Source organism: Zeus faber (genome assembly GCF_960531495.2).
Source record: "Zeus faber genome assembly, chromosome: 15".
Lineage (NCBI taxonomy): Eukaryota > Metazoa > Chordata > Actinopteri > Zeiformes > Zeidae > Zeus > Zeus faber.
The window spans coordinates 18,804,254-18,825,071 of NC_137194.1; the positions used below are offsets into that span (position 1 = coordinate 18,804,254).

The following is a 20,818-nucleotide window of genomic DNA, read 5'->3' on the forward strand; positions in this document are numbered from 1 at the left end:
CAAATTTTCTTCATTAGTGAAATGTAATTACATTGTTACACATATGTGAGCGGAATTGTATTTTGCACTCCCTGCACTTCTGTGTCGGAGTGTTTCTTGCAGCATTTCCCTGTGTAACTGGAAAAGTGCAATAGACGGTCTCTTTCGGTCTCTTTTGCATTATATTCTATTTTTAAAAAATGACGTGAAATCTATCTATATGTAATTACCCTGTTGAAACTGCCGAGTGTATTTACAAGTTGTATATATGCATGTTGTGTTATTTAGTGAAGTCTCGATTAACCTGTTTATGTTGTTTGAGGTACCAGTGCAGTGCCCGGTCAAAACATGCCTGTTTGTGAAATATGCGGTAACCCATGGTGAAAAACACTTTTGGATTAACTTGCTGTTGGCTTGTTTAATCAAAGTTTATTAGTATTGCACGGGCCGCGCGTGCGCACCACACATGCCTGTTCAGAACGGGCCGATTGCGTTCAGGCGAAGCCCCCCCCCCCCCGCTAGCTCGCTGTTTATTCAAAGTTCATTAATATTACAGGCGTCGCGTCTCCGAATTGCACAAAATTCAACACTGCACGTCCTTGGGTCCCCAGCAATACACCCGCCAAGCGCGAAGCAGATTGGATGAACGGTTGCCGAGATAATCGGAGGACATGCATACAGAGATTCCTTCCTTTTATAGTTAGACTCGTGCAGTGCCCGTTCCAAACATGACCGTTTGTGATATTCGCGGTGTCTCACAGGGGGGGGGGAACACTCTTTCTTGCGGGAAAGAGAAAAAACACGCCCAAGTTGCGCTTTTGGACACCCTTGGGTCCCCAGCAATACACCTGCCAAGCGTGAAGTAGATCGGATGAACGGTTGCGGAGATAACCGAAGAACGTACAGACAGACAGACAGACAGAGAGTGGACAGACAGACAGACAGAGAGCAGCGATTCCTTCCTTTATTAGCTGGATAACGATTGTTCAGAAGTTTCAGCAGATGCAAACAGCCTGATGTAATAATAGTCACAAGGAGGTTGGAGCCACTGTTGTCTACAATAATGATTATCATTTTTTTTTTTTTTGTTGTTTTTTTTTTTATGATGGTGTTATGCCTTGTGACAGGCAATGTCTCTAAATTTGAAATCATTCAGGCAATGATATGCCACTTTAACTTTTACAGACGTTTGTTTGCCGCTTTCTTAGTGTTTATGGGTTTGGTGCTCAGATTTTGACAGCGCATTCAAAGTTGCACAGAGGATGTGCCAGACTTTGTGGGCCTAATATAGATGTAAGACAGGCTGTGATGCTAGTTGTCTATGCAGTGTGAATTAGCAGTATAAATTTAGCAGTGGATGTGTTGAATCCAAAGCTGAGTGTTGGAGTTTTTTTTTTTTTATTATGTTAAACTTCAAGCAATTTAGACAATTTATTGAGACAAAGATATTGACAAATATCTTTGTTCAGTGGAAAATTGTGTGAATTGGTGTGAAGCTCAGAGCATTTAGTGTATTCCTTATAATTTGTTATAGTTAATCCCTACTTAAGTATTACTTCCCATCAGTGATAGTAACTATCACTCATGGGAGACATGTCCTTGTTTTCTGGTTTGTGCCCTTGGTCTCCACTAGTGCAGGGTTTGCATTTTTTCCATCTTGCCGTTGAATTGGGCTGATTTTCGAGGCTTTTGGTGGGTCTCTGAGCTGCAAATGAAGACATTAATTGGCAACCCTTCACTTGTGTCACTTCATCCCTGTTGACTGGAATGTGCACACTACAGCCTGCCGTGGCCTTTACGTCCAACACATCAGATCCACTTTAACGAAGACATTAACTGATGACAAAGTGAGCTGGAAAGCAAATCTAACAGACTTGTTTGCTGTTTAGTTTAAAGGGTCAAATCTTGCCCAGGTCTAAACATGACGTTTTCATGACTATGTAGAATTATATTATTTGATCTACTGTATATAAACACACACACACTACGGACACAGGATCCCAAGCCGGGAGTCTGTAGACTCCCATGGGTCCGTGGAAAATGCACGCTCGCTCATATCACAATTTCACCTCCAGTTGAGTAAGTAGCCCAATTTAGTAGTTTACATTCTGACATTGGTCTGTGACTTTCTCCCAAATACTGCTGTAAAGGTAAGGCAGCGTGTCGAAGCATGGTATCTTTGATCGGGCAGGTTGTGTGTTGGGAGGGGGGGCAAAGTGCAAGCAGTGAGGGATTGACACAATCTATTTTAAATGCATTAAAATATTGTTCATATTGTAAAACGCAATATGTCTCTCACTTATTAAAAAGTATGTAATTAAGTTCGTTTTCAGAGAACGTTAAATAATCTATGAGGTCAAAGTGCTGTGTTCACTGATTTGCCCAAAATTGAGTACATCATATGAGTAAGGGGTTAAAAGAAATAATTTGCCCTTGAAATACAGTGCGTCGCTGTTACAGGTTTGAAAAGTACCATATGTAGTTAATAAAGCACACTTGGTTCCGTTTCTTAAGGAGAAGTACCCTAAACCTAGATGTTGTACAACAATGTGTTTTTAAATTTGTGGCAGAGTATGAAATGTTTACAAAGTCTCCAAAGCAGTTTGTTCCTGTAGGATACTTCCCTGTTCTCAGACGGAGTCCGGCTGAGCAACACAGACAGCTGCTCTGTCACTCGCGCTAATAAAAAGTAGTTGTGCAACAATTATTACCTCAGTATATCACCATGTTGTCAGTGGCATCTTAAGCTAATTTGACATGTAATAGCTAGAATCGTTACAGACACCGGAACTTTAGTGTTGCTGAGCCGCATTTATGAACGTAGACCATGATTCATTTGTGTGGTTCCTTTATTTAAATCTGTCCAGTCCAGAATGAGCGGAAATACTCAGTCCCAACAACCACGACACTGAACTGTTTGGTTGTGTGCCCTGTGTCTTCTTCAGATGAATCCTAAAGAAGTTAACTCATAATAATGGGAAAGTCCTCGAGTCCTATGTGCATTCCTTCCAGTCAAAGCGTAGCGGAACAAGAGGGGGCTAGAGTTACTGCTAACAAGTATGGAAAACTTATGACGGCCTCAAAATCGAATTAGTAAAGCTGGACTCTGCGAGCTGAGATTATGCAAGCCCAGCCAGTGTTGACTTCCTGAAAACCCAGCGAAAATGACTTAATTATAAATCTGTTTTGTTTTTCCCCAGTCGCATTACAAGCTCCGCATCTTCTATCTCCAATACTAGATTACATTTACCAGTAGCGTTTAGCATTTAGTAAGCCTATTACGTACAGTTGTTCTGTTATGTATAGTCATCAAATTCTAATATATTTGAACGCTGTGATGACTCGATGTAAATAAAAAGGGATTTGTGGAGGGGAGAAGTAAATGATAACATGGCTCTCGATAGGTTTTTGTGAACTTGATTTTGCATTGGCCTTCTCTGGAATTGTGCAAAGTCCTAACGTACCCAAGAGCCGAGCTGTTAAGGGACAGCAGGTTAACATGAGTGCCGGCTGTTTTATTACTTGAGACAGCGAGCTAGCCGCAGCCAGTGGTGAGCTGTGAAGGTGGATCAATGTGCAGTTGCGCTGGGTCACTTCCAGCAAGTTGCATACCAGCAGAGAGGCTGTGTGTAGTCTGTCAGGGACTCCCAGTCCACGCTGTGACCGTGTGAACAAGACACGTGCAGTCTGGCAGAGGGGGTGGGGGGGGGGGACGGACACAGAAGAGGACAATCTAATTACCGGCGGCTGCATCTCCAGGGAACAATACAAGTAATGGCTGTCACTTAGTGGGAGGGCTGGCCAGTCCTTCTGTCCATGTGTTCAGTTTGAGTTGTGCGATATTGGTATTTGTCATCTCGTTTGGACGCTTCCAGGCGTGATGTAGCCTGGTGCGTGCAAGCTATAGATGGGAGAGCACCCCCTGGCGGAGGAAGGCCTCGGCACAGCAGTGACATACGTTCTCCATGCACAGTTATCAGTTGTATTGTAATTACATTTGATTGAGTTTTAAATTACAAGTGTGACTTAGTTGTTTCTGTTGTAGGAATTGCTTATATCTTATGATATCTTTGGGTTAAAAAAATATATATTTGGTCGTTTTTGCATTTTTAGCGGCATCGGTCATATACTTGGATACAACATATTTTTTTGGTGTAGCTGTTTGTGTTTGTGTGATGTGAGTCACAGAATTGACATGTGAACAATCATATGTTGTCACTCTTTGTTTGGTTTTCAAAGGAGTGTGGAGGGGCACTATAACTTTACACTCCTCTGTGCATGGGGGCCGAGGTTGCTAGGACTGGGTTGGCCTTTTCCCTCTGCCTCCGTGTGGCTATTGGAGATTCCAGGCTGGGAGCCTCCCCCTTGTGACACAGTTTCAGTACTGCATTGGCAGCATGACTTTCACTGCTGTCCAAGGGCAGGTGGTGCACCTTGAGGAAAAACAAACAAACATGGAGGCCTTGGCAGTGCATATGTGCAGACCCTGCTCATTATACCGTCTGTGAGTATCTGCAGGATTGGCAGAAAGGCATGTTTTTGGCACAAGTGTCACTCTCAGTGTGCTTGTGTACTTAAATGTAATGGGCAAAGTAAGGACAGTGTACGCAGATCTGTGTTAATATTGTTGTATTTCAATGCATATCTATTCCTAGATTTCTCCTTGTGCTTAATGACAGAGACTGTAGTGTTATGTATAGTGTAAAGTAATTTCAATTTTAATTCTGATTATAAGGGTTTATGGACTTTTTGGACAAATTAGATACATGTAAAACAATTATAAAGTTGAGAGTTAATATGAGATCACTTTAAGTGGGAGGAAACTAGAAAATAACTGTAGACTTTGGAGATCATGAAAGTGGTTGCAGTTGTAATTATTTTTGTTTTGACAATTTACAAAACAAATTATTTTATCGTATTTAAGGATAATCACAGTATTGTGTTCAGTGTAACATATTAGCACTAATATTCGAGATAATATATCAAGATTAATGTGTTTTCTTAGAAGTAGAATTGTGATCTATGGTTCTTTCAGTCTTTAAGAGGGAGTTTGTTGCCTTGCATTCCCCTGAATTCTGAGCCTTGCTCATTTACATGTTTGACTGCTGATGCTGATGCTGCAGCATCAGTCATTCATATGTGAAAATGAGCTTCACGGCCCTTGGTTCAAACTCAGAAACAGTTTGGACTGAAACGTGGAGAGTGAGGGAGTGACTAAAGTCAGAAAAATCATGAGTTGGGAAGGAGTGGGGGTTGGCTCTACAAGACTGTGTAACTATTGTTTTTTCTCTCATACACACACACAAACACAGGAGGCGGTGTTCCCGCACACACAACAGTGGAGGACGGACAAAAGAGCTTTTTATGTGCTTCGGGGGTCTGTTTGGCAAAAGGCCACACGGGAGAAACTGAGCGAGAGCACTTGAGCTTTTATTTATAGGAAAGCTTTATATACAGTAGTGTAGGCACCAGACATACATAGACATACACACTCACACATCCGTCAATCAGACAAATAAACAGATACACACAATCGCAATCCTGGATGATCAGGAATGCATTCTCTCTCTCTCTCTCTCTCTCTCTCTCTACACATCTATACAGTATATAAACTGGGTATAATATTCTCTCACGGCATGATGTATCTATAGATCTATACATCTACCTTTCTTTCACAATTGCCGCCATGTTGCTTGAAATCTGTTGGACTAATGGTAAGAGCCAAGTAGTCCGATGCCAGAAAAAAATGTATTTAAATTTCAGATGTTGTCATGGCCGAGAAAGTTAAAGCCTCACTGCTCCGCTGTATCTCGTCAGTGACCCACACAACACAAATAGTTAAATTGAGCTACAGCAGTGCATGGCTGTGTATAATCTCCAAAGGGGGATATCCAAGTGTCAATAAATGGGGGGGGGGGGGGGTATTTTTCTTTCCTAAATTGGTCTAAAAGTTATGAAGTTTACTTAGCTATATTTGATGGGGTTCTCTCAGGAGATTTATCAACGTGAATAAAGGATCAACATAGATATATAGATTTTAGAACAATTATCAACAATTATCCATCAGATTTCCAGATCTTCATGCATTCAGAGAGCAAAGTAAATATTCATTTTCAGTGGAACTGTTGCGGTCTTTGCAAAGTCATCAGGTCTACCAGCCCAAATAGTTGATTCGCTCCCTCCAGACATGCCTACATGGCTTTGCCTATTCCAAAATGGCTGAAAAAAAAGTACTGACTGTTCCTGTGTTATCTTTCAAAACATGGAAATTCATTTTCCATGTTAATAATTATAAATTGGTTGGCAGATCTGTTTTGATTATGTCGTAACATTTATTTTAAGCATAGCTATCAGAAGTGATTTTGATATTTCATGCTTTTGTGTAAATGAAAGTGAATGCAAAGTTATCCATTAATATGGTCTTGATAATGCTGTTCTTTCTTTTTTTTTGTATCACATTTTTGTTCTTGAAAACAGTATTGGCTGTGAGGTTAGACAATGAGATTATATGCAGCAAAGTGGAAATATGGTATGCGCAGGGCTCAACACCCGGTGAATATGCCGTAGACTGAAGCTGTGTTTGACCTCACTGGCTAATTAGTGCGATTACTGCACAGCTGGATTGGTTAGACATTTTACTTCTTAAAATGTCTTATCAAAAGGATCACTCAGTAGATGAAGGTTTCTGCTTCAGCAGAGCCTCTCTATTTTAGGAGTGCCGGGTCCTATCTGGGGAGCGGGCATCTAATTTTGTCAGGCACTGTGAAAACAGAAACAATTTGCTTCGCTTTTCTCTACATCACCTCATCTGAATTATTAAATTAATTCTAAAACTGTGGCGAGTGCTGCTCCCTGGGTTGTGCACGGTTTTTATCTTTTTCTGTTAGAATTAGCTGCATGGATATCAACTTTATGATTTTAATGTTATTAATACAATTAACAATGTATGTCAAAACCTGAGTGGCTGATAGACATTGAAGAGATCAATTACTGTCAAAATTTAGGACCGAATGCCACGTAGTGTTGTGGTACTCAATAGTACTGACTCCCAAAAATAATGGATTTCGTATACTAAACCCCAGGCAGCCATCTTCTTGGTTTCCCTCCGTCATCAATTTAACATTATACTCCTATCTACTTCCAAATATTCAAATTTCTGCTCATGTAACCTCTATCTCCTCTATTCACTTTCCAACATCATTTTATTCTATTGAGGAATTACTGCTCCGCCTTTTTTCTTTCCATATTTACCGTCTTTATCTCTCTCTCTCTCTTGCTCTCCCTGCACTCTTGACCCCTGCATCCAACTCTAATGTTCTGTTCTCCATGTGTCATCCAGCAGCCCCTCAGACCAGCATGGCTCCTCCAAGCCTCCGCTAAGCTCCTCGGCCACCACCTCGCGGGTCTTGCTTCGGCAGCAGCTGATGCGGGAACAGCTCCAGGAGCAGGAGCGCCGCGAGCAGCAGCGACAGCGCGCCTCGCAGTTCCCCCAGACCAGCGCCACCCAGACCCCTGCCATCAACGTAAATGCCCCAGCGAGCTTGCCCCCTGCCACCCAAGTACCAATGGAGGTGCTGAAGGTCAGTGTCCACGTGCAATTCAGGTATCAAATGTCAGAGGTTGTTATTTTGTTATTGTTTTGGTTTTTTTTTATGGCCCACTGCAAGGTGCCAAAGTTAGTTTTAGTTGAGTTCTTACTAAAGTAAGATGAATGATTGCAACATACTGAAAAAGTTAGCCTACTAACCTCTGGTGGACAGTCCTGCAATTATGGTTTTACTATGATTAGGTCTAAAAACACAGGGGTGAGTGAGGTGTGTTAAAAGGCATATATGGGGATTATCTTTCCTGAGAGAATTCCTCTTTAATGCATGCTGTGCTTCCAGCCATTTGGATTGAGCCGTCTTTAATCCTATTTGCTCAGCTACATTCACATCTTTTCATAGCTTTGATTCTTTGGCAGTCAGAGGAACTACAGACTGTTTAAGTGTTTCTGTACTAGAAGAGAGTATTAGGTTTGTTATCATTCAGCTTCAACCCATATGAGAATACATTAAGAGGGGCAGCTTGGTAAGTTTTCTTAATATTGTATCATATAATAAATATTATTGAATGATACTGAATATTTGTCTTTTTGTAGAATTTATTGTCTTCAAGGAAAAGGTTTTAGAAACATTGCAGTGTGTCATATATATTAAAATTCAGTATATGTATATGTATATGTGAATATATGTATTTTTGTTAATTTGGTTATTTTTTAATGACATCTCTTCCGTTTCATGTTTGTGTATGATATATACAATACACAAGGGGTGTGCTTTTAATTCAACATGCTCGATATGGTCGAAGTCAACATGGACATCTGTATCATTTGATGAAATATTTGTGCATATATCTGCCTTTTAGACAGATGTGTGTGAATGTGTTTCGCGTGTATTTTGAGATTCAACATTTCAGTGTTAGGCACTCATACAACTTCTAACCATTAACGTTGCGCTGTTATAGACAATGGCTTTATATGAGTCTACAGTCGTGGGTTTATCAAAAATACACATATTACAAAGTATGAAAGTTTTACTTTATCTGGCTATTTAACAATTTAATTATGTAGCTAATCATATATATACGTATATAAGTAAACAAGTATGCATAGCAGAGAGAAAATATTATTGGGCTACAGTTTTTATTTTAAGGACCTTTTATGTGTTTAACATAAAAGCATTCTTCGAATTGTGTGAAAGTTTAAAGTTATCTTAATATCATGTAATCACATTTACTCATGTTAAAGGTGCAGTGTGTAGAATTTACAGAACAGACTTGACAGAAATGGAATATAATATTCATAAGTATGTTTTAACTAGTGTATAATTTCATGAAATTAAGAAGTGTCATGTTGGCGTTACCTTAGAATGAAACGTTTATATCTACGTTGGGGGCGGGGCGGCTTCACGGAGGCCGCCATGTTGCACTGCCATGTTTTTCCTACAGGCAGCAGAGAAAGACAAATATATTCATTGAAACCATTGCTCTCCTAATGCAGCATAAACATAATTTAGTCTCAATAATCTGCAACCCTTTGAGAGGTTTAGGGCACCCCCCCACCACCACCACCACCACCACCACCACCACCACCACCACCCAACCCTTGTACAATACAACAAGTACAAGTGATTTCTATGATTTGGCATAGGCTTACAGACATTCTTCATTGACTGAAGTCCCCAAATGAAAAGATTGTTCCAGCCTGGCGCTGTTGAGCAGGGTTAACCTGCTCCCCTGTCTGTGAATAGATTAACAGAGTCCACGCAAAGCTCAGGGGTACCAGGCAGAGCTGCTGGACCTCAAAAGTGCAAACATTAAGCTTAGATGAGTTTGTCTAAAGAGTGATTGGACCCTTAATTAACCAAGTGACCCCTGGCCTTCTAAGGAATAAGTAAGGGATCAGTTTGGGGATCAAGACAAGGGCAAGCACAGCCTTACCACACACCGAACACTAATTCAGTGAAGAATGCTCATAATTAGCCCCCATTGCATTCATTCCATGGCATATTTAAAAGTGGAAAAAAAATACTGCTTTGAAATGTATGTAGGATCACTTCCTAAAAGGGTAAAAATGATTTATAGATTTCTTTTATAGGATTTATGGTACCGTGAAAAGAACAAAGTACTCTACACTGTTCTGTACAAAATGTGTCTGTTCTTTTTGGATTAGACAATTACGGTGGCTTGTGGCCAGAGAGCATATTAAGATGATTGTGAATTGTTTTGCAGTTATTTTTTATTTGACTCATTGCCTTAGCCTGGCAGTATAGCCATTGCTGTACAAGTTCATGTGAAAAATAATCAAAAGTAGTGATGCACTGCTATTATAACATTTAAATGTATGGACCATTAGTTTTTAAAACCATAGATTCAACAAGGTAACTGACAAGGAGCAGAACAACACTGAACATTTTCCAAAAGATTTTCTAAGCTCTTTGCATATTTAACAGTGAGGTTGAACGTTTTGAAGTCTTTGCGTGTGGTATTTGATTACCACACGAAATACATTGAATTTTACATTTAGATTACATTTGAATACATTTTTGGTATTTTAGTGAAAGAGTCACGATACATGTTGTCGTCATCAGAGTTAAAGAAGATCATACTAAGTTTACCCCAGTCTTCGCCTCTTTGGTATTATGTAAACTTTTTGAATATTTTATATTAGCATGCTGTTTGTTTTTTCAAGTACCAGGGTTAGCATATGAACTCCTCAGACAGAGCACTTTATTCTTAAAGACTGCGTAGCAAATAGGACATTGTTGAAGAATACAATTGGGCACCACAACTAATGGGGTAAATCTTGCTGTTTTGACCTTTGGCTACAGGGGTGTTGTACTATTTAACTAGTCACAGGCAAGTTGTAAATGTGGACCCCCCTCAGTGATGTCGACATAATTGAGTTGTAAAGCTGATCATCTTTACAACCCTGTAATGACTGCCATGTATTGTGCTTTAATAGAAACATTTACATTGTTTCATGAAAAGGGATGCAAGACAGAAAGGTTTCTGTTCTCTCAAGATAGAAAGACAGATAGATAGATAGATAGATAGATAGATAGATAGACGGACAGAAAGTTCAAATGTTTTATATCCTATTCATTTACAAGTTTGATTTATGTAGGATATATATTTTCAGAATAAAATGCAATTGAAATTTCCACTACAGTTAAAACATTTAGTCATTTAGCAGACGCTTTTATCCAAAGCGACTTACAAGGGAGAATAACATTCAAGCTACATTGCGACAGAGACATTAGTGTAACTATTGCTTAGTAATGCTAAGTAATTGTAAGTTAGGACAGGAGGTGCTCTCTGAAGAGCTGGGTCTTCAAGTGCTTCTTAAAGACTGAGACGGAGGCCCCTGCTCTGGTTGGTTTTGGCAGCTCGTTCCACCAACGTGGAACTACAAATGAGAATAACCTTGATTGCCGTGGTTGTACCGCCGGCAGAGCCAGGCGACGCTCAATCGATGAGCGCAGCATCCGGGGGGCAACATGTACTTTTACAAGAGCATTTAAGTAGGTGGGAGCATTCCCAGCAATCACTCTGTAGGCCAGCATAAGAGACTTGAACTTGATGCGGGCGGCTACAGGTAACCAGTGGAGCTCGATGAGCAGCGGAGTGACATGTGCCCTCTTTGGCTGGTTGAACACCGGTCGCGCCGCCGCATTCTGTATCGTCTGCAGTGGCTTCACCGCACAGGCCGGCAAGCCTGTTAAGAGAGCGTTGCAGAAAGAAAGATATATAGGTAGATATATAGGTAGATATGTAGGCATTTAGAATGTTTACTATCCTATGTTTTATATCTTATCCATTTACACGTTTGATTTATATAGGATGTATATCTCGAGAAAAAGTCTAGCCAAATTGCTATATTGGAGATATTTTCTCCAAATGGCCCAGTTGAGCAAGGTTTGCACTACAGTAGATAGAAACATATACAGACATAGATAGATAGATAGATAGATAGACAGACAGACAGACAGACAGACGATCGATACTGTAGATCGATAGATACTGCACATACATACATACATACATACATACATACATACATACATACATACATACATACATACATACATACATACGTATATAGATGCATAGATATGTAGATATGTGGGTATTAAGAATAGATAGGTAGATATTTTGATTGTTAACTCCTAATACTCTATTGATTTGCACGTTTGACTTATATAGGATGTATATCTCTAGAACAAAATGCAAATCAAATTTGTATATTGCTCAGGGAAATTGCACTTCATATTGCGATAAGAGCTATTATCTCCATATGAGTTGTTGAGCAAGGTTTGCACTACAGAAGATAAAAAGACAGACAGGCGGGTGGACAGACAGACAGACAGACAGACAGACAGACGGATGGCTGGATGGATAGCTCAATGGACAGAACGGCAGCTAACATTAACAGCAATGACTCTTCAGTACTTTTATAGAACCAACCCTTGTGGCTAATCTATTTTAGTTTTTATATTTATTTAAGTATTGACTGGAATTTAGAGCTGTACAGCACAAAATCTTATCTTAATAACGGTTTTATTGGCACTGCAAAAGCTGTATTTTGAATAAAGTGTGCTGTAATGCGGGTTTTGAGAAGTATGCGCTTCCTAACTAACCACCAAATTAATTTTAGAAGCACAAAAACAGGCCCAGGGCGGACAGAGAGGATGTGAGGGAGTCTCTTTGTGAGATGAGTTACAGTGAATTAGGATCACAGGCCATGCGTCCAGAGGGTTAAAATGAAATGGTCAATTTAAGAAGCCCAAGGCAAGTGTCAGTGAGCACAGTGGCCTCACAAAAAGAATGAGACTAATTGTAAGTACCTCATTCTGACATCAAAGAGTTGTGCCATAAAAGCCGAAATTCAGATTTTACATAAAACAACACAAATTTGAAAAGGCTCATTGTGTCGCGCTGAAATTTCTAACATGCAGAACTAATTACTTTTCTCACCATTTATAAGCTGAAACCAAGTCAGCCTGTCCTCATAACACTGATGAAACTCAGGAGTCAGCGTCAGTATAGCGTTCAGTCTTTCTCAGACTTTAGTTAAGTTAAGGCACTTTTTAAACTGGACCACTGAAGTTGAAAATATGTTGGAGATGCTTGGATACCATCCCGTTGAGGTATGTTAAAAATGATTGTTTAAGTCATGTTTTTTTATGTGTTCATTTATTTTGAATGTTTTAACTCAGTAGTCCATGTATTTAACTCAGGACATTGTAAGGGCTTAACTTAACAAAAAAAAGGCAAAGTTTTAACAACTAAGTTTGAGAACATAATATCTCCACGTAGTATTTATCAATTTATTGGCAAATCGGTGCTTTAAAAATTTATGGACAATATGGAAAGTTTTGCAACGAGAATTAAAAATTAGGCCAACAGCAGGCAAAGTTTTCTACAGTGGTCTTATCTCTGCAACTTTTATGGGCCAATTATCAGATAGATGCCTCTTTAACAGCCTGATAATTAGACTAATTTGGAGGATGATCAGTATCCTTCAAAATGAATAGAAACTACTGCCTTACAAGCTTTTAGTGTAGTTACCTTGACTGTGGCTAAACAACCCAGGTGTTTGTGCTATGGGTCACACTCACACACCGTGCTGTGAAGGTCATTACCAGGATTCCCCCAGTCAAAGGAATCCACCCACCTCATTCGCGATTTCGCTCTCATCTTTCCTCTCTAAATCTCTTGGCTGACGCGTCCCCTCCGTCCCTTCACTCCGCCGACAGGTTCAGACCCACCTGGAGAACCCCACCAAGTACCACATCCAGCAGTCCCAGCAGCAGCAGCTGAAGCGGTACCTGGGGAAGCTCGGCTCCCAAGTGGTGAGCCTGCCCTGCCCCAACCAGTCCTGCGAGCACAGGGGCATGCCGCCGGGGCAGGGCAACAGCGCCCCCAACAGCCCCATGGCCCTGCTGACCCTCAACTCTAATTGTGAAAAAGAGGTGCGTTTAGCCCATTGTGCTAAGTAGGAGAAATGCTTGTGCATCTTTAAAACGCTTTCTTTAAAACCATTTCTCTCATTTCGTCCTTGTGTGTGTATGCATTTTTGCCCTGCTGTTTTAGATGGATGATGTCATCGATGACATTATTAGTTTGGAGTCAAGTTACAATGAAGATATCCTCAGCCTGATGGATCCAGCACTCCAGTTGGCGAATACGGTACACCTGTTTTCGTTTCCCTTCATCATTAGCGCTGCAGTGCATGAAGTTCAGTGTGTTCCACTTCTAATATGTTCTCACCATGTTTCTTCTACGCCTCCTCACATTCTTCAGCGCTTCCCCAAATTTCCCCCTGGGATTGACAAGATCTTATCTTATCTTTTTCTTTTCTTAGATTCCTTTGCCCGGGAACATGATAGATGTTTATGGTAACCAGGCCATGCCCCCACAAGCTCTGGCCATCAGTAACTCCTGCCCGGCCAATCTGCCCAACATCAAAAGGGAATTCCCCGGTGAGCAGAAGTGCCGCACAGCCGTGCAGTGGCACCAACACTCAAGCTCACAGCAAAACACAACACGACACCAAATCAAAGCCGCGGGGAGCATTTCCTCTTGGGCACGTGTACCCGTTCAGACACAAACACACAGTAAATGTACACACAGTATACTGGTATGAAGGCTCCATCGTATTCGCGATTGGACATTGACACAGATTTCTAATCCTCTATAATACACTGAAGATCACGCACGCCCCAGCTATGAATTTCTTTAACAACGTGTGTATTTTCATCTATTTCTATGTTCCTGTCCATTTTATATTAATGCTGTTGTTTATCACATAGTTTCCCAATCTCCGGCCATTATGCACATGATGGACAAGTCTGGATCCTGTGGCAAGTTTGACAGCTATCAAAGGCCTGAAGTGTTTCCTGTCGGTACGTGTGGTTATGCATCCTAACAGTGTAGAGATGGATACTCAAACATTTGGCAGGGTATTACCATTATGCTTACTGCATTCTTAATCTGCACCGTGATGAACACAAAATACCTTTTTCCCAGAAGCTGAGGTACGGGCGATGGCAAAGGAAAGACAGAAGAAGGATAACCATAATTTGAGTGAGTTTGAATGACATTTGAATGTATTTAAATTGTGTATTTCAAATTGATCTCCTCGGCCTTTTGGAAATAAATAAATATTTTTGAAGAAAACAAAAAAGTCAAGTCAAGAGTCAACTCAATGTTGTCTCCTTGATTTGATATTGTTCATTTGGGAGGTTATGGTGTTGTATTCGGTGTTGTCAGAATGCCAATTCTTTTGTTGTTGCAGTCGAAAGAAGACGACGGTTCAACATCAACGATCGTATCAAGGAGTTAGGAACTATGATTCCAAAGTCAAATGACCCGTAAGTGAATCTCAATTCATTCACACTCATTTCATTAAAAAATATCTATAATACGTAGAACCAACAGAAATACCTCAGTGACCATGTGGTGACATAAATCTGTGCAACAAACAGTGAAAGAACATGGTGTCCTTTGGTGTGCAGAGATATGCGCTGGAACAAAGGCACGATTCTCAAGGCGTCGGTGGATTACATCCGGAAGCTACAGCGGGAGCAGCAGAGGGCCAAGGAGCTGGAGAACAGGCAGAAGAAGCTGGAGCACGCCAATCGACATCTGATGTTGAGGATACAGGTAGGAAATGAGAGTCGACAGCGCTGACTTTGAAACCGCCAAGGAATGTCTCGAAAGAGAGCTTGGCCGATTGGTTTTGAGCGTTTCTTTTTTTGGTTTTGAGCGTTTTTCCAAAACGTTACCTTCCTAACCGAGCCGCGGTGTTGCTTTTTCCTGCTGTCCCGTCTGTTCCCCGTGGTAGGAGTTAGAGATGCAGGCTCGCGCTCACGGCTTGGCCATCACGTCGTCGGTCTTGTGCGCCGCTGAGCTGGCCGCCCGGTCCATCAAGCAGGAGTCCGTTCTGGGGGACTGCAACCAGGACCTTTACCCACTGCAGCACCAACACAACCACACCTGCTCCCAGGACCCCAACCAGCCCACCGGCCTGGAGATCACAGAGGTCCACTCTTGCTTCTCGGACGGCCACGGGGGCGTGGCTCACGACAACCAGGCGCAGTACAGCATCCACGAAAAGATAGCCGCCAAGCTCAACGACGTCCTGATGGAAGACACCTTATCACCGGTGAGGGGGGGGGACCCCCTGCTCTCCTCCGTCTCCCCGGACGCCTCCAAAGACAGTAGCCGCAAGAGCAGCATAAGCATGGATGAGAACGAGCAGGGCTGTTAGCACCCCCTACTGGCCAAGATCCCGCCTACATTTCCACTCCGTCATCTACGCTCTGTACAGAGTATTTGTGTCAGTAGCTAAATGAAGGAGGCAGTAACTGCAAATTAAAGAAAGGACTTCACAAATGAGAAGGCAGCGGTGAACCGATCGCCGAAACACCGTTGTCAGTGCATGCAATACCGACTGGAAGAGACCCCCACCCCCACCACCACCACCACCACCACCACCCCGCGGCTGATCCACCGTGACGCGGCCCGCCATGTGATCTCTGGACCTGGGGGAGGATCTGTCTGGGGGCTTGCACACTGCCACACGCCCACTCAAGAGACTGTCTTTTTGTTTGTGTCCTGTTCTGAAAGCCTCTTTATGCTCTGAGAGTTCTGTTTCGTCCTGAGTATACTCGCCCATTAATCTCAGCTGCTGCAGAAGCTTTTCTTTCTGGTATTTGTCGGTTTGCCGTCGCCCCCCGCCCCCCCCCCCCCAATGTTTACATGTCTTTAACCTTTTCCAGGCTTTTTGTAATATCTATTTGTGCCCTGAACCTTAATTTCATGGACTGGTTTTAAAGGACTTTGTTTTGTTTTTAATCAATATTTTTATGACAATGAATTCAAAGTAGAATTTTTAATATTTAATGATATGCATTTATCAATGGGTAGAGGCTAGTTTATGTATATTTGTTGTGATTCCAAAGAATGTAGGAAAGCTAGAAATCATGGTCAGAATATTAGTATGTTGTGGTGGAAAACACTTTAAATCAATAGCAATAATATAAGAATTAAAAAAATATATTTATTACTTTTGTGCTTTACACTCCTTGTGTCTTACCTGTATATTGAACTTGAATGGGCCACTGCCTTACGTCTGGACTGCAGCTCTTTAGCCCTTCAGTCTTCCAGTTTTCCTTTGTTCATGTGCTATGACTGCTCAGTTTGAAATTTGTTGTTATCCAGGTATTCATTCATGCCATTTGGTACACATTACCATTATTAAACTTAATCCAAAACCCCAGGACTACAATTAGGCATGGAAAAGAATGGGGTTGTCAATTGAAAAAAATACCAAAAAAACAAGTTGCATACAAATTAAATAAAAACCCAAAGCTAGAATATGGGTTGGTTACACGAGTAAAAATGTAATAAAACCTCAGCATGAGGAAATTTTGTTTTAGTCTTGTGATCAGTGCAGGGTCATAATCAGAGACAAGATGCACAAGATTTCCCAATGACATAAGAGCCAAGTCAGTTATAATCCAATACCAAGCTAAATATGTATAGCACACAGATACTACAATACATTCCTCACTGGCACGCCTATTGCGATATTACTATTTATTAGTAAAAAGGTAACGAGAAAAACAATCTGTAAAAACCACTGCAACAACCAGTTCAATTAGAAGAAAGATAAAGCTATGGTAACCTCTGATAACACACATAAACGAATGTAAAACCTAATTTATCTGGAGATTCTGATATAATTATACTTAGTTTCATTTAAGTTGTTAAACAATCAGAATGAAAGGATTCCGTGTTAATTGCATTTTTTTTAAATTATTATTAGGTTGTTACTTTACGTTACTACTTTACATTATCGCTGTCCACAAAATGTTAGGCACTTCATTTTTTTCAACACATACAATTACAGTATATGAGCGCAGTGATTATATGTTGTAGGTATGATGAGTCCCTTAGGAAGAAAAATACTATTTGTCTTTCATTTGTCCCTGCCATTTCCTAAATTATTATATTTTGTTACATTTTTGTTATACTATGACTGTCAATCCATTTAGATTTAAGGTTTTGAGGATTTTTTTTTTTTCTTTTTTAACTTTGTGTACATTGATATTGTCAAGGAATATAAGGAGACTGCTGTAGAAATCTGTTTTAAATACATGACACTAGCACAACACTGGAATGACATCAGGACATTGGTTTCGAATGTGGTCGGTCAATGGTTTTATTTTCCTCTAAGCCAATGCATATGATGTTTCGGGATTTTCAGATGTAACCAAGATGTATGGCTAATTGTTTCTTTTTTTAATGTACTTTTTGGACAGTTTAGACATGTTAAAAAGTAGTAAAACATTCTATTACTTCTGTATCAAGAGCCCGGTTACAACAACACCCTTGGATTTATTTGGAACTATGCAACGGTTGCAGTTGCGCCTGTAGAGCGGTAGCATGTCTCTCTCTTCGCACTTGACAGTTTCAGCGAGTGATTCCTTCTAAGTGTAGTGATTAGCCATCTAGTCCTCACCTAAAAAATGTGATTTACCGTTCATTGATTGAAGTGCCTTAGAGTTGAGTTTTGTTTTTTTTTGTTTATGTTTTTTTAAACTCGCTAGTGTTGTACGAAGAGAGATTGACGCCGTTAGTGTATTGCTGATGTCTGTCCTGCTGATTGGTGCTTTGTAGATTAGCTTTAGAGGTACAATGTCCTGAAGGGAAATTGTAGGAAAAGGGCCTTCTGCCAATAAAAAAAAAAAACCAACAACAAAACAAAACAAAACAAAAAGGCATATAAGGCAGTAGGATGTCACACTGGACTGTTGGAAAATGCCTCCCGTGGCCGTGCATTTCATTTTGGATATTTCAATGTTCTGTCACGATAAAGATTTGGCAACAATCTTAAAAAGTTTTATTGAATGTTGAGCTTCATATTAAGACTAATGTTTTTTTTGCCAGAATGTAATTAACAGTGTTGATTGCCAAAATAAGTTACAGATATTAAATTAAAGCCAGAATTATGAAAAAACATGAAACGTCCCATGGTTTTATATTTTTTTAGCTGAATGAATTTTAGCCTCATAGCAAGTTTTAAGCCTTTAGGGCTCAATGCACACGGGGCTGAACATACCCAAAGCGGCGTTCTTTCCTATGAAACCACTTGCTCTTCTAGATCACCTCTTGGAGTGGACACCATCTTTGAAAGTCATGGTCTCACCTCGTTAGAAAACTCCATCATTTGCACCCTATTTTACAGCAGTCACACAGTAGTGCGTCACCGTTCTGCCACATCGGTTCAGTCATATAGACATGGATCCAAACTCCATTGCCAGAGGATGAATGTAGCGACGGTAACTCACTGGCGTCAGATCGGTGAGCTCAAAACTCACCAGTTCGCAATGTGGGGAAACCTGTGAACATTATTAAAAGTTTGATTTGAATGTTGATGGTTTTGTTTTTTTTAACTGTTTCGTGGGTGTTTCAAACTATTCCTGGATTGCCCGTGACCCAAACCATAGTCGACCTGATGCTCCGCATTCAGGGTACGGAGACGACGAGGACTTGACAAACCAAATTCCAGGCAAAAAACAACTAGCGCTTAGAATGAATATATTAATGAGAGATAATTCAATCTCTTTAAGCCTCGCAATCTGAAGTAAATTAGTGTGTTGTTCATGTATTTGCAATCTACCATCATTCATGCATCTCATTGTGTATCATCATGCAAAATGGGTCCCATTACAACTCCGGCGACTGCATCAAGGCAAATTTGTATTTATAATTAATGAAGCAGTGAGAATGATAATAAGGAACACTCCAGTTGAGAATAATAATAAGAAACACTCCAGTTTCCTCCCACCTCAAAAAATCAAGCAGGTTAGGCTGCATAGATAGATGATATAGATGGTGAACTAATAACTCACACGGCTTATATACAGTATATACTGTATATATATATATGTTATCTTCCATTAATTTGTGTCCAGCAGTAGAAAGCTCCTCGCTCCATTCATCATTCATGTCATGGAAAAAAATATAATAATAATAATAATAATAATAATAATAATAAAGAAGGTGAAATGTAAAAATAAGGTATGGAACATTTCAAATAACACTCAATAAAAGGCTTACAGGAGAGAAATCTGGACCTCCATGCTGGTGGTACCCGCTCTTCCCAGACCCTCAGGAAGGGGCATCCATCCTCAGGGCCCCTGCAGAGTGCTGGAGGCCTTCCCCCTGGAGCGTGTGGGCCGGGGGCCACAGGGGCGGCCCGGGGCCCCCACGTGACCCGGATGATGCGGAGCTTCTCCCGCGCGGAGATCGACCCCCGCGGCGCGGCCACGTACACCCCGGAGGACGAAGGACAAGGCCGCCCTCCCCGCCTCCGCGTGCAGCAGCTCCGGCAACGCCCTACTGCGAGAGGGACGAAGGCGATGGAATCGATAGGAAATGTGCCTTTTTGGAAGGTTAAATCCTTGTGACATTCGTTCACTCGATAAAACGTAAATTAGTACGAGTGGCTCTAGAGTTAGAAATGCTGCTGGACGAATGGTCTTGTAATGAAGGACACACACGCTCTTGATCTGCCGTGACAATAATCTACCGTTTGTGTAGATTGCAATGTATACATACACGTCCTAATTTATGAGGATGTGAGTATATGTGTTTTGGGAATTCTAATAAAATGAAATAATTTTGCTCGATATCATATACAAGACATCGGTTACACGGTCATTCCCTGGTAGGTTATAGCGTATTAATAGCACGTTTATTTAACAAACCAACTGAAATATATGTTTTTAGTTCCCCATTTCTAGTTGAGAGTCTTTCCAGGTCATCCCCCGGCAGCTCCTCCAGCCTGGTTTCTGTGGCAACGCGGGTGGACGCTGCGGCGCTGTCCCGCATCTGCAGGATCAAGGGTCCCCGAGCGGAGTCGGCGAAGGGACGTCACGCGGGGCAACCAAAACATGACGTCAGAAGCCCGAGCACGGAGTCACCGTTTCTCCGCCGTCTCCAGGCATCCTCAGGAATGTTGTGGAGACAAACTAAACGCACTAAATAAACACTTTTTTTTTTTTTTTGAAATAGGTTTTATTCTTTCATTGCTACTCACTTCTGCTTCATTGATTTCTTTTGAATTCCTCTTTAAATGGGGGCAAGCTAATGGAGCTAACGATTAGCACGCGGTGCCCCCGCTTCCACCGCAAGGGGGCGGGAGCCGAGTGTCGAGCGCGTCGAGCATCCCGTCCCGCCGTGAGCAGCGCCTTCAGAGTCGGCGCCGTCCCGTCCGACGCGCGGG

General features: G+C 41.2%; 1 protein-coding gene across 3 annotated transcripts; it reads left to right on the forward strand.

Annotated features, from left to right (window-relative positions):
* The first annotated feature begins 4,436 nt into the window (after nt 1-4,436).
* On the forward strand, nt 4,437-18,963 carry LOC307240987 (microphthalmia-associated transcription factor-like). 3 transcript variants are annotated; one of them, XM_080014924.1, is made up of 10 exons: nt 4,437-4,483; nt 7,322-7,559; nt 13,278-13,493; nt 13,615-13,710; nt 13,886-14,003; nt 14,334-14,426; nt 14,551-14,607; nt 14,819-14,894; nt 15,039-15,186; nt 15,368-18,963. In XM_080014924.1, exons 1-10 carry the CDS (start codon nt 4,455-4,457, stop codon nt 15,791-15,793), a joined length of 1,497 nt encoding a protein of 498 aa, XP_079871050.1. In that variant the 5' UTR covers nt 4,437-4,454; the 3' UTR covers nt 15,794-18,963. The 3 variants fall into 3 exon arrangements, with proteins under 3 accessions (XP_079871050.1, XP_079871049.1, XP_079871051.1); XM_080014923.1 differs by having other exon boundaries at nt 4,441-4,483; nt 7,319-7,559; XM_080014925.1 differs by having other exon boundaries at nt 4,441-4,483; nt 7,319-7,559; nt 14,554-14,607.
* Nucleotides 18,964-20,818: the final 1,855 nt, after the last annotated feature.